Here is a 14,387-nt window from a genome sequence, read left to right as displayed (position 1 = left end):
GTGACTCGGCTTGACCGTTAAATGTTGAAAATCACTCGACTAAACTTTAGTCAATTTTAGTAATACTTGACCGGTGTGACTCGATTCGAGTCAAATATTCTCGAGTATAGTGGTCGAAGTCAGGTCGGGTTCGGGGGCTCGGTCTTGACTTCAGGAAATATTGTCGGTTTGAATCGTGCCGTATGACTGGACGACGAAAATCGGTATAAAAGCTGTACTATTTCTCTAGCTTAGATCAGGTAGTCGTTAGCCTGCAGTCTTCGGATACGATGTCAAACCAGACCTATCGGGTTGGAGCCCGATGTACCAGTGTTGGGATGACTCGAGTCATGACTTGACTCGAGTCAACTTTTTCGTATGACTTGACTTGACTCGAGTCACTTTGCAAAAATGACTTGACTTGACTTGACTCGACTCGGCGCTTCAAAAATGTCAATTGACTCGTGACTCGAAGCAAAATTTACGAGTCAATTTCAAATCATCAAGTAAACAATGTCGATAAATCTCCCTATCTTATGTATGTTCGGATTGTTCGTGGTACGCCGATGTCACTTGTGAGGTCAACCAGTCATTCACTAATTGTAAATTGATCGCAAACGAAACGATCACAGCTTACGTTGTCGTGCGGTAGTACAATAATCTAATACAGTGGTTCCCAACCGGGGAGGAATTACCCCCTTGGGGGGAATTTTGCAATTTTTAGGGAGGAATTCCACTTTAGAATTGGATTTTCTAAATTGTTCATGTCCGAACTGTCATGTAGTCAACCAGTTATATCCGAACGTATGCTCCTTATGTTTTTTTTGTTTGCTGAAAGTATGTTCAAATGCTATTTAAAATCTCTTTTCACATACAAATTCCCCGCCCCCCATTTTTTAAAATTAGTTTAGATGTGCTGCAGTTCGCAAGACAATTTTATAGGCCAGCGACGGCCTCTCAATCAAATATATCCTAAACGAGCAAATGTCGAGCCGTATATATCACAACAGGGCCTCTAGTGAAAGTATTTATCTTATATTTTCAAGTCAACATTTTCAGACAGTGACAAAATATTCCAACGTCATCGATTCAAGTCAAAGAAGTCGCTAGCCTTGCTTTATTTTTAGTGAACAGCTACCCGATCGAAAAAATACATGGTAAACTTTGTGCAATGTTGCCGAAACGTAATTGGTGTCCTAAATTTCAATGAGCTCCAGCAGGGTATCTGATCACGTGTATGTTATATATCAAGGCTGTAACCAAATCACGAGGCTCCGAGTCACAAGTCAATCTCACTTTCATAGTTTTTACTCGAGTCAAGTCGAGTCATTTTCAATTCACCATTGAGTCAAGTCCGAGTCCAAGTCACCGAGCAGAGGGTCGAGTCCGAGTCAGTGTATTATGTCTCGAGTCCGAGTCAGACATGGGGTAATCGCGATTAGTAATCGTAATCGATTACGACGATTACAGCATTTTGAAGTAATCGTAATCGCAATCGATTACATTCGAAAAAAATCCGAAGTAATCGTAATCGTAATCGACTACTTCCCGTATCTAATCGATTTTTTTGTGAAAGAACGATTACTTTTTGTTTGTACAAGGACTATGATATAAACTGAATATTCGTGAACAAGAATGAGATAATATACCACGTTAGCGATAGCACAAACGTCTGTTTTCTAACGCCGCTACTCATTATTACGTCAGAAGTATTAGCTCCGCTCGTCATTGCATAGAAGTATCCACACATAGTAAACAGACATGCGATGAACATTGTAGTGTGATTTTAAGAACACCCCCGTGGTGTATATCAGGCTATCAATACACTACAGTAGCCCCTACCTCGCAGCAGGATATTGATCACCACTCTGCCTATAGTTTCAAATAGTAACTTATGTATTGATGTTTGGTTGTGCTTAGCTAAACGCAGTTTACCGTTGCTGCTTGGCGAGCAGGAGGCCTACGTACGAACGTGCACCTGACGAAGATTCGGAATTTCGTACTCGTCAAATAAAACATTGCAGTTTCCACAACGAAGCATTACAAATAAACAGCTACTAATATATATCATAACCGAGATGTGCTTAGCCATTTCTCGTAACAGCAGCTCGCAGTATAGCCTATGTATTAGTTGAAGGCAGAATTTTTATGTTCACTATGTCTTTTTCTCATATAACTACTTGAAACGGGCGTCAATCGTTATTTCACAGTTCGTTACTCAGCATCTGGACCTGTCGCCATAACCATCCGCTTATATACCCTGACATGTTAGCGTGGGTTGTAGCTAGAATCAGAACCAAAACAGCAATTCGTCCCCCAGTCCAACCGTTGGTCAATTTTCAAAACTGAATTTCGTCAATAATATTGGTAATTGCATTATATTTATACCCTCTCTCTGCCTCGAGTGTCAGATTTACCTGTAGAGCCGGGGCACGTAATTCATAATTATAGCATCTAGTATGTTGTTATAATTACTTCATTGTATGTTGTTAATTCGCGACCTCCAGTCTGTTGAATAATCAAAAGATATTGTACTCGCCCAAACGTAGCAGACTAAAAGAATATCTTTCGTGAGACGCACACACAAATTGTCATGGCTTTATTCCTTTGTGGATGCGCCGGGTGGCATTTGCATTGTGGGTCAAGATTGGAAGGAGAGGAGTTATTAGTCACGCCCACCCAGCGCGGCTATTGACAATGGACGAATACCCTAAGATTCGGCCAAGGTATTTCTTTGGTATCACATCCCGTGGTGCTGCGTGTTGGCCGAAACTGCATATCTCTTTTGGTGTGTTGTGGGATCGTGGCGCGGTAATGACCGGCTCCGAAATGCCTGTTTCCATAAAATAGCCTACGCATGATTTTTCTTGAGGGGAAGAGGTATGCATTTCAAACCAAGCTATCTACTGGAGAACGGGTCACCAACCGTTTCGAAACAAAAAGCTACTTCTTGTGTAGTGTGTACTGAATATTGCGACGACCGACGGGTTACCACTTACTCCCGCCGTTTATCCGTGCTCAGTTGGATTTCTTCACTTAAACGCTCACTCGCCGGGACTCACACCAGCTCCTCCAGGCTCAGTTGCGTTGCTGCAGTGCGCGCTGAAGCGCCGATCTCCGCGTCGAGACTCGGGGATATTAGCTATAGATTCCCGTTGAGCCGCCGCGTAGGCGAAGACGAGCAATGCCCCGAGCGATAGCGTTCGTATGTTCCTTGCTGTCTGCCGACCCATGTTCAACTGCGGCTCATATGAAACCAGCTTCAACTTTCAAATCTCTCATTTGGATGTTGGATTTGATTTTGCTACAGCGACCGCGGGCGACTCATTTGGTCCTCGTTGGTGACCCCTGTACTAGAGACATTTGAATCGCGAAGCTCAAAGAACATTTTCAAGAAATAAGTATATTCTCGAAAATACTCTATAATTTATGTTGGTTTACGAAATACTTTTGAATTCCCTTCGAGCACGCTCCCTACCCTATTAAGGAATTTGGGGTGCGGCAGTAAGACCTGGCAATAATGCAAATCGTTGGGTGCGATAAATCATCCCCTATAATGTTGGGCATTGGTATATTATGACGTAATAAGCAAATGACGCATGATATATGAGGAGAGTTAATATCTCATTAAGCCTTTTCATCGCAATCCTTGTATTGTCTTCCAGTATATCATTTAAGATTATAGTCCTAAGAAGCAAAACAAATGTAATCGTGAGTAATCGTGATTACTTTTCCAATGTAATCGTAATCGTAATCGACTACTTCCTGATTTTGCTGTAATCGTAATCGTAATCGTAATCGCGTGATTCTGAAGTAATCGTAATCGCAATCGATTACATTCATGAAGTAATCACCCCATGTCTGGTCCGAGTCCAAGTCACACTCCAGTCAACACAGTTTGGTGATATTGAATGATTTGGATTTATGATATACTAATTTTCCTCACTTTGAGCAGTTTCTTGTCCCATTGTCAAATACCAGGATCAATAGACGAAATTCCAATAGGGTGGCCACACTGGTCACTTTACTGTTCTTCGAAATTACAATGAAATGTCGGTCTTGGCCGTCTTATAGTCTCAAATCATATGGCTTGGTTCGAATCATGAACAATGACTCGAGTCCAAGTCGAGTCAATACCCAGATTGTCTCGAGTCGAGTCGCTTCCGTATTTTGAGAAAATGACTCGAGTCGAGTCGAGTCATCAGAAAATGGTGACTCGAGTCAGACTGTAGTCTGGTCAACCCTCCTATATATGAAAGTACCAATATTATTGGCCAAATGCATACGCAAACTTGAGAAAAAAATCGCAAGACCAGTAAATTTATGCATAGTGATTTTTCACAACAGTTATATTAGCGATTGGTGCATGGTAAGCCGAATACACAAATGGAAGTGTGGGGGTTTGTTGAGTCAAGCCTTCCAGAATTTGTTTGATTGGGACCAAGACCATTGTTTTTGGAGGTCTACAAAGTGTTATTACAGTACTGCTAGAAATAAACACTCGGCACCGCCCGTCTTATTCTCTCAGTCAACAGGTGTTTGCGCGGTAAAAATGACCTTTTTTAATCATCGGGCAGATTTATCCTAAGGGGGGAATTTTGGCTTAAATTTCGGCCAAGGGAGGCACGAGATGAAAAAGGTTGGGAACCACTGATCTAATAGGAACGTATCAGTGCTTACATTACGCAGTGCTCACCTTTATTAACCCTCTTGTATAACATAAATCGAACGAACATAGTTTATGCGTTTATATATTCTCGCGGATGTGTAGATATACTGTGTACTGTATCAATTTGTTTCGACTTCTCGAGGCTTCGTATTCGATACTCTATTTTGTTTGATAATAGCAGACTGTAGCATGTAGCTATACGCAGTAACTCACGCATTTTATTAGCAGTTATAGCAGCAGATATTAGGGATGGTGTGAACGTGAGGTTCACGTTCGCGTTCTGTGCGTGAACCTCAGAAATATAGAGGTTCACGTTCACAAACGAACCTTGGTAGGTTCTGACCTGTGAAACTTTTTCATATATTAAAATTTTACACGTCATTATAACATCTTTGGTTGAAATTCTTTGTATTTCTACTTCGGGCCACTCTATGCATAGTGCTGGCAGCATAAAAAAATCATCAGTAAACGAGCATGCACCTTGAAAATCTCAAAACATTTATTTGCTTTGTTACAAATGTTTGCGGGAAATATCCAGTTTTCCGCTTGTGAATGTTTATGAACTCTGGTGTGAGCTTGAACCGCAATCACACAACATCAAGAGCGAAATACACTACATATAGGTATAGTCAGCGAATGATGCCTATTCAATCAATCAATCAATGAAATTCATATAAAGATTACATTGTTATCTAATGTAAAAAATCTATCAGGCGTATGGGGTCCATCTTGATTTGATATGTTTATCCGTGTGATTGGGGTGTTGGCTACTCCAGTATAACTTGTTAATGGGATATTACACTCTACTCAATATCAATGTAGCAATACTCAAACGCCGAATATATTGTCCGGTGTGGCCTAGACCGTTTAGGCGTAAGCTTTTATTCCCTTGTAAGTTCTCGTCAAAATTGTTGGCAAAGCGAAGAAAGATATTGAATTTATGGGATTATGATATCATTTGATTGCTCCAGTTGATACATTTTGCGACGTTTATAACGTCAGTATGTACTTCAGCATTGTGGCATAATGTAGCCCGAGTTGTCGCTATGTATCGTGTACTGGTGTACAATACATTAATATATACATTAAGGATTGGAATTAGCAATATGACATCACGTGACGTCATGGGGTTCACGTTCGCGTTCGAACAGAACATTTCAAAAACGTTCGCGTTCACACGAACCTGAACCTTTCAGAGGTTCACACCGTTCCAAGTAGATATGCACGTATAGGATTTATGACCCCGATATAATTCTGTAAGACTTTGTATCGCGTGCCACGCTTTTCGACCCTTTGGTTGTTAATACACTCTTTTCGTTAATAATGTAGCAGCAAGAAAGACTACTACGATCACCTCTGGATATGGCCCTGTGTCACATTTTTGCGACTTCTGGGTGTGTTACACGAAAACACAACCTACTGCACCTCTGCGGTATATCTAATTAAGTTGTATGTGACTCATTTACACCCATTGGAATGGTGTTAGAGCACAATTTGATACCTCAGAGTGTGGTTTACCTTACTTATCTCTTAGGGTGAAAATCCGTGATATACGCGATATTCGTTAACAAATATAGTGTATAAAAATGCACACAAAGGAATATCAGAAGCCACTTTTTTATATAAAATTTATTCAAGTCTCACAGTTCACTGTTTAAATAATACGTTGCCGTCACGGAACAAGCAAGGTTCAACATCTCGGCTCGATGATGATTTTCCCGCCTTCTGGCCTCATGGTTAGGCCGTACTCTGTGGCTGGAAGCCCCGGATGGTCGGGGTGTGTAGATAAATCGCATTCTTTCAGCAGTTCCACCAAGAATAGAAACATCTCAAGTTTGGCTAGGGATTTGCCGGGGCACACCCGTTTCCCCATCCCGAAAATGAGGACTTTTTCGCCTACTTCGGACCGGAAATTCCCGTCCACGTCCAGAAACCGTTCCGGCCTGAAAGGAGAAAGGTTACAAATACTTTAAATTTAAAAAAAAATAGTCTGAGAACTATTAGGTTGAAAACTTGGTATTTGAAAATTATTTGTTTACAATTTTAACTTTTTTGTCTCGAGAGCGGAAAAATTGAGTATCATTTATTTAAAAGAATTATTCACAAGATTTTAAATATCTCTCTGGTCAGAGAGAGGATAAGTTGAACATTTGTTATTTTATAAACATATTTTTTCCAGAAATTAAAAACTTTCTGGTCTCAAAAGCAGAAAAGTTAGAAAAATTTTCATTATAGATTTTTTAATCATAAAAATTTAGAAGCGCAACAAATTAAATTGAAAATCACCTGAAATGTTCGGGACTCCTCCATTCCACTTTGTCGTGGTTGACCGACCACTGGTTGATAAACACGATGGTTCCTTTCGGCAGATCGTAGCCATAAAGACTCACGTCTTCACGACTGACTGCGTGCGGAGGCGTGAACGGAACGAAGGAAGCGTGGCGCAGCACTTCGTGTATGAACGCGTCCGTAAACGGGAAGGCGCGTTTGTCAGAGTAACTGAACACAGAAAATTGGAATGATAAGTACACAGCTCTCTATATCTTATAGCAGTACACCAGAAACTGAACTTGTTATCTGGCAGGGAAAACAAACATTAGGGTCGACAATATATAGTATAGAATAGAATTGACGAAATTGAAATGGAATGGCGCAATAAACCATTATCAGATGTACGAACCATTTTTAATTATCCACTCATACATAGCCTACACAGTTTTTGCTAATTTAGATCGGAATTAGCATTACTGGATTCGCGAAAACTCAGAACTTGAATTCAATTCCGAATCAGAGAGAAATGCAACAAAATCACGGTCATATCAAATCAGACCTTATTCTCATGAGCAGTGTTACTTAACCCACCATCACTAAGGTGAAGTGCCGTTACACGAATGATGAGATAGAGTCAAAAACTAATTTAAAAAAGGGTAATTTGCCGTTCAAAATCTGACCTAAGTGTAATAACTTGCCAATGACAACGAGTTCAATAAGCTAATGCAGTGCTTGGCGACGACATGTTGAGGTCGCCATAACTCACAATATTTATTTAAATAGATTATAACATTTTTGTTCTAATTCACAAATTTCACCTGTATTTTGGAGTACACCTCGCTATCTTTTGTCACAATTAAACCACGGTGTTGCAATAATCAAAAACCGAATAGCTGCGACAAGGAGACGCAACAATTTTCCTTTGTAAAATACAGGTTTTTTAGCAAGGCAGGGCAAAAGCATTCACAGAAGTAATTTAGATATACTTTACTTATTCAATGCAGTGACGCGCAGTGAGGTTCATGGTTGGGGAGGCAGATTCCCTTTAAAAGCCGCATTTTGACTCCACCTTATGGTGGGTGCACATTTATTCTAGTAAATTTGTTTGGGTGATTGCGTGTACCGCGTAGTCTTGAATTTGGCGAATCGGTGGACTAAAAATGTCACGGCGTATTCCCAGTGCTAACCGTGGCCTCATATTGCCAAGTGGTCTAGTTGCTGCCCAAAAGCGAAAGGTCGACACCTGAACTGAGCGTGAGACAAAATAAAGACATATGTAAAAATACGGACATATGATATAAACGACAATGTAGCTATATAGCTGTAGCTTTAACATTGGCCTTTCATTGACCTGAGGTCGAGGACCCCTATGCTCACTAGCATTTGAAAGGCAAATGTCAGTGCACTAAGCTTGGCTCGTTTCGCTCGATATTAGATTGGAATCAGAATATAGATTTTAATTAGATACCGCCATTTCCTTCTAATTAATCTAATTAGTGAACTAAAATGATCTAGTTGCCCGAGTAACTTAAACAAAAAAGGCAGAATTTGGAGCTCTGAGTTGTAAATTGTCGAACCACACCTTGGATTTCTCTTTTCTCTGCAGACAAAGTCGTCGATCTCTCTCTGCATTTTCTTCTGAGCGTCCCAAAACACGGACGCGTATACCGTGAGCCATGATAGACTTTTGGAAACCGTGTCGAATCCCGCGCCCATAAGGTCTATGACGGTGTTCAGTGTCCTTGTCTCGTCGTAGAGCGGGTTTCCTTTGTTCTTGCGACTGATCGCGATCAATCCGTCCATCACGTTGGAAGTGTCTCCGTGATTATCGAACTTGGCTACGTGATCAGAGATTTGGGATTGCATGAAGCTGCCATAAAAGCAACGATCCCATTACAATCATCCCACAGCTTAGTGTTGCGTTGTCAGTCAAGTCGGTGACATATCGGGACCAAATTTCGTGAAGACATAAAAGTACACTTAAATCGTCGTCAGAGACATTGTTTTATCGGTTTATGACCATATTCAATCAGCCAGTCATCCTATTTGCCTATTTCGTTGGTAACGAATATAACTGTCGGTGGAATCGAGCCCACATTATCTGTACTATAAGGTATACTGTCCTATATGCTTTATAATGAATCATTACAGTGAAAATCAAAGGTTTTGATATGGGAGGTTGACATTTTGGAATTTTTTGATTGGTCCGCCCCACCATGGTCCAAGAAAATTTTAATACGTTTCAATCATCCCGTGACCGAAGTTGAGTAAAGTCACACGCCGAGATACTGGTAACCCGTAAAGCGAGATACTCACGTGTCGAACTTTCTGGTGACTCGAAGGAATCCGTTTAGAATCCCGGGCACCACGAACCGAATCCAAGGCATCATGTCGACAGCGGACGAACTCGAACAGACTCGTGAAAATTCGTTGGTGTTGTCCACGATGAACTTCGCGTGAGAGTCGCCTGATTCGTATCTGAAAGAGCGGGGGGATTTCGCGTTACTTTAAACAGAGATGAGCTAGGCTTCGTGATGATCTTGGCCTGATTTTGACCTCATATGGATGTACGATCATTTTCAAGCTGGTCGTGGATTAAGACTTCGACCTTAAATTTCTAACTTTTTAAAATTTTCACGCAAGTTTTGGTCAAATGTCAGTCATTATTGGATTTTGACTTATATTTCGACATGATTAGGTCCGGGCATAATTGAGCACATCAGTGATTCCATTATTCCGAATCGAGTAGAGATTCTGAACAAAATGAATAATGTGGAAAGTTAAGATTTTTAGCTTCTTTGCGACCACATAGAATATAATGCCAGTTTTAAGTTACATTAGAGATGATGCAGTATTTTTGGACCGGACTTAATCTATTTCACTTTGTGGCAATAATGCTGTCGGTTGATCACGGCCTCACAGATCTGACATTTCCGCCAAAGTATATAGCTTCGTAATACATGTTATGCATGCTGCGAAATGGTGACCAATCGACATTTCAAAACTTCCACAGTGGGGGGATAGCATCGAAAATACAATTTTCATTGATAAAATGAGCTCTTCGTGGCAAGGAGCGTATAATTTCAGTATTCGAAAAATCAACTGTCACTATACTAGTGTCGAATCATTAAAATTAAAAATCGACTGAGATTCTAGAACTCGATGGATTGTACTCAGCCCTAACATGATACGAAATTTAAGTGTGAATTTGATTTGATTTAAAATGATTTTTAAGCTGGATTTGGATTCGGACTCGGACACGAAATATCTTGTAACTTATAATTTTCCAGCGACTTTTGAAAATAATTTCAGCCGCTACCGAATTCGAACTCGGATATAAATATAAAATTCAAAACAGGTCTTGAAAATATGAAATCGGATATCGAGATGGATTTAAGATTGTCGTGAAGCTGGATTTGAATCTGAAATAGGCGGGAAATGAGTCACGTGGCCACATAGCTTGGTCTCACCTCTTCCCAAATAGAAACGCGCTGATGATGTTGCTCGTCGTGCACGCGATCTCGTTGAACACCCCGCTCATTTCGTCGCCGTCGCGATTCGCGTGCCTCTGCGTCAGCCTCTTCGACAAATCACGAACTTCCTCGCTCACGATTTTCTCGACCACCGGTTTCGAACCAACTCTTTTGAACGCGTAATCTTTCAGCGCGTCTACGAGAAGCTTGCGATACCTTCGGTGTTCGTCGACTGGCAAGGGCGCGAACACGACACTTTTGCCTCCGTTCACGAAACGGCTCGAATACATCTCAGGCCTCGTCACGAAATCCATTGGTTGACGCAAGAGAGCTTGTTTGATAGCCTGCATTCCGTTCACGACAACCACAGTTCTAGACCCGAATTGAAGTTTGTACACCGACCCGAATCTTTTGGAAAGCTCAGTCATGGCGAGATGCGGGTTTTTACCTAACTGTAGCAGGTTACCCAACACCGGATTGCCTTTCGGGCCCGGTGGTAAAACCGGTTTGGATTTCTTTGTCTCGGGAAAGACGTATCTCGCGACAAGCATGAAAAGTAGCAATACGAGAGAGAATCTAAACGTCTCGGCGACTGACACGGCCGGAGCCACTCCCGCTGCTATCATCAACATTTCGCGCGCTTTGTGAAGCAGGCAGATCGATTCTCTCGCCTTTTATAGGCGAGCTGCTACTTTTTTCTTGTCACGCAAAGTTTCGCTGGCACGAATCGACTTTCTTCCGAAATTCTACAAATGCCGAAGCGTGTGTTTATGCTCCATATTATTCCTTGCTCTACTCAACCCCTCCTGCACGACAAAACTTCCTTCATCGATGCTCTGACACGCGAGCCACGCACAACAGTTTACTAAAGTAAATCTTAACTGACGAAGTGGTGGCGACCTGAACATCATGCAAACAGTATACCTTCAGTATCTGTGTTGTACTGAAGCAAACACTATTGTTTTGTTTGATCGTGGAGCATGCTCTGGTTGATCAGAGAACTCGCGCGCAGTGTCATTAGACTCGATTACAGCGAAGTTGTAAAACCAATAACTCCACCCAAGGTCGACTATGATTTTAACAGTTTAATTAGACTAATTGATCTAATTTGTGGAATGTTTAATTTTAACGGAATTTTTGGTTTCCTGTAAATGCTATAACTAAACTTGCGAAACGAGTCATGCTCGGTGTACAGACATTTGACATTTTCGTGCTGAATGAATGGACCGCGATTTGATACGAGGTGATCTTGATTTCAATTCAATTTGTTTCTAATTCGGAATTTATTTAAATTTCCGGGTTTTACGAATTCCAATGCGTAGCTGTAAAAATTTGAATTCTAATTTAATTTGGAAAATCTGAAATTTTACATATGTACCACTTTGCCAGATTCATATTTAAATAGTATAATCGTATTGAACTAAACCTGAATATTTCGGCAGACTCTCATCTGAGTTAATAATCGTCAACAACTAGTAAAGAATTGGAAAAGAGCATTGCATACCCACAATCGTATCGCCAAAGACGACGACATTGTCATGAAATTTCAAATAATCGAGGCGATGAGATCATTTAAACCCTATGTACTATTTTGAGATATGGTCCACGTTCCCCCTTCTGTTTGAACAAACTAGGTTGGCGTATTTTGAGTAAAGTCGACTACACGGCGCAGGCAAAGGGGATGTCTTCGCCTCGATTAGTTGAAATTTCTTGATTGTGACGTTATACTTGGTGATATGATTGTTGAAATACAATGTTCTTACCAAAGTTGCTGACGATTACCCCTGACGATTGTCGACCGAAAATATTCGGATAATTTCAATATAAATATACTATTCAATTGTATCTTGAAGTTCTAGACATACAATAAGCTCTTCAGATACATATCTGTGACGAATTTTACTATTTTCCGTTGCGTTTAGAATCCATAAAACATCTGTAAAGTTTCGGAGCACGAATCGCGAAATCGAATTTGTAGGTTCAACGGTCGCACGCAATCGTCGGCCAATTGTTGAAGCCTCGGGCCACGATCACGAATCGCGTGACAGACTTTCAAGCAACTTTACGATAGAACAACAACAGAAATGACTCGGCTTTATCGTAAATGGACTCGTTTATAGAGGCGAACTGTAATGAAGTACTTTCACTTTTAGAAGTACTTCAAGTAGGTCTGGCCTACACTTGCGCTACTTACTGAAGTATTTCTGTTTTTAGGCAAATTCCACTTCTGATTAACAGTTTTCATTCTTCCGAGAAAACTATAGGCCTCGAATGCTTATTTTTGTACTTAATTGGAAATCGCCGCTTGTACGCAGTTTACGAATCGGCTCGTACCCTTGACGGTCAGCGTTTCCGGGATAGGATGCGAAAAGAGTATGTTAGGCTATTCACAGAATTATATCGCCGTCATAAATCCTACCTACGTGCATTTCTTCCAACGTTCCTATGTGCAGGCATAATTTGAATTAAAATGCTGTACTCGATTTATCCTGCTGTATAAGTCTGAGGTAGGTTCTGGTTTCGTGTGCTATGGGTGTATGTTCACACCCTGTATATCAGGGGTGTTACACGAGTGGAAATACAAACCCTTCCCACTAAGTGTGTGCAAGACTTGGACAGCCTTACAAGGCGATACCTGCACTTTTTCCGTCCAGCGGCGTATGCACACCATCAACTCATGGTATATTCAGATGAGCACAGATCGCGTGTATGTATATTAAATGAGTCGGTGAATATGCCGCAAAAATCAAAGACAAAAATATATAACTATCGAATGTAAACATGGTTTGGCAACGACCGATTTTGCAGCATCGTTCCGCTTTGCTGAGACTGGATTCCGAATTGTTTTGCGTAAGCAACTGCAGGATTTCTGCCAATCTAAAAGTTATCTTCCAGAGCGCAGAATTTACTGAATCTGGTCTTGATCGAAAGCTACTGTCGCACTGATTCCGAAAATATAAATTAAAGTATGGCCAGGCTACAAACTTTGACGAAAAATCATCTTCAATATCTGAAATGCTCATTCACAATCAGATAACCGCAAAGCATGGTCATAGCAATGGCCCGTTGCGGTTCTCCAGTTGATCGGACAATGCCGATATTTCAGACTAGGCGAGCGGATTCTGGGTGGATCGGTGCCTGATCATATTTTAATTTATATTTTAGATATCGGCGCGACAGTAGCTTTCGATGAAGACCAGATCCAGTAAATTATACGCTCTGGATGATAACTTTTGGATTGCCAGAAATCCTACAGTCGCTTCCGCAAAACAATTCTGAATCCAGCCTCAGCAAAGCGGAACGAAGCTGCATAATCGGTTGTTGCCATTTCATGTTTACGTTCGATAACTTAACGACCTATTCCTATGCGGTCAGTAACGGAGTGCGTTGACGTTTTTCGAGTCCTCAGGTCGTTATTTCTATTTGTACTATACTTACTTACTCAAGTATTTCAGTTGTACTTACTTTTTAATTACTTGTAAATTGCTACTTCTATAGTTCATGAGTAGTAATATACAATGTTAGTTCCACTCGAGTATACGAATGGTGTGCACTTTGACCGCCTCTGGTCTTTTTACATACGCAGTTTATTCGCACCCGTATCTCTCCAATAATGAGTGTCGTCATCAAAAATGATTGTTTCAAATTTGCCGCTTCCAAGGTGCCAGATGAGAAAACCCAATCAGTCGATATTGTAGTCGATCGCATTCGCACGCATCGCGTGTTAGTGGCGGATTACTCATCGGCAGCAGCTTCTTAGCAGATAAAATCTTATCTTCAGTCACGAATCCATTTTTCGCACTGAAATAAGTCTCGCTGATAACCGAAAACAGTGTTTCGGTGAGTTAACCTTCAAGTGGTGAATGTCGATTCTTTTCACGCAATCGTGTTCGATGTTGTGGTCGCGTGTGATGCGACAGTTGGTGATTTCTTTCTCCGCCATTTTGTTATCTTGAAATCCCAGCAATGGGTAACCGTCTTCTCGAAGTGTGACT

The 14,387-nt window shown here is 41.0% G+C and overlaps 1 protein-coding gene across 1 annotated transcript; it reads right to left on the bottom strand.

Moving 5' to 3' along the window:
• Nucleotides 1-6,208: 6,208 nt before the first annotated feature.
• Nucleotides 6,209-11,303, bottom strand: LOC145452780 (cytochrome P450 1A1-like). The gene is made up of 5 exons (XM_080330926.1): nt 10,390-11,303; nt 9,236-9,397; nt 8,502-8,789; nt 6,935-7,147; nt 6,209-6,591 (listed from the first exon to the last, which is right to left on the bottom strand). Exons 1-5 carry the CDS (start codon nt 11,022-11,024, stop codon nt 6,339-6,341), a joined length of 1,551 nt encoding a protein of 516 aa, XP_080187052.1. The 5' UTR covers nt 11,025-11,303; the 3' UTR covers nt 6,209-6,338.
• Nucleotides 11,304-14,387: the final 3,084 nt, after the last annotated feature.

This window comes from Botryllus schlosseri, chromosome 12 (genome assembly GCF_051294905.1).
Source record: "Botryllus schlosseri isolate E-star chromosome 12, Bs_hap1, whole genome shotgun sequence".
NCBI lineage: Eukaryota > Metazoa > Chordata > Ascidiacea > Stolidobranchia > Styelidae > Botryllus > Botryllus schlosseri.
Note: the sequence above shows the minus strand (reverse complement) of the source record. Positions and strands in the feature narration are given on the sequence as shown.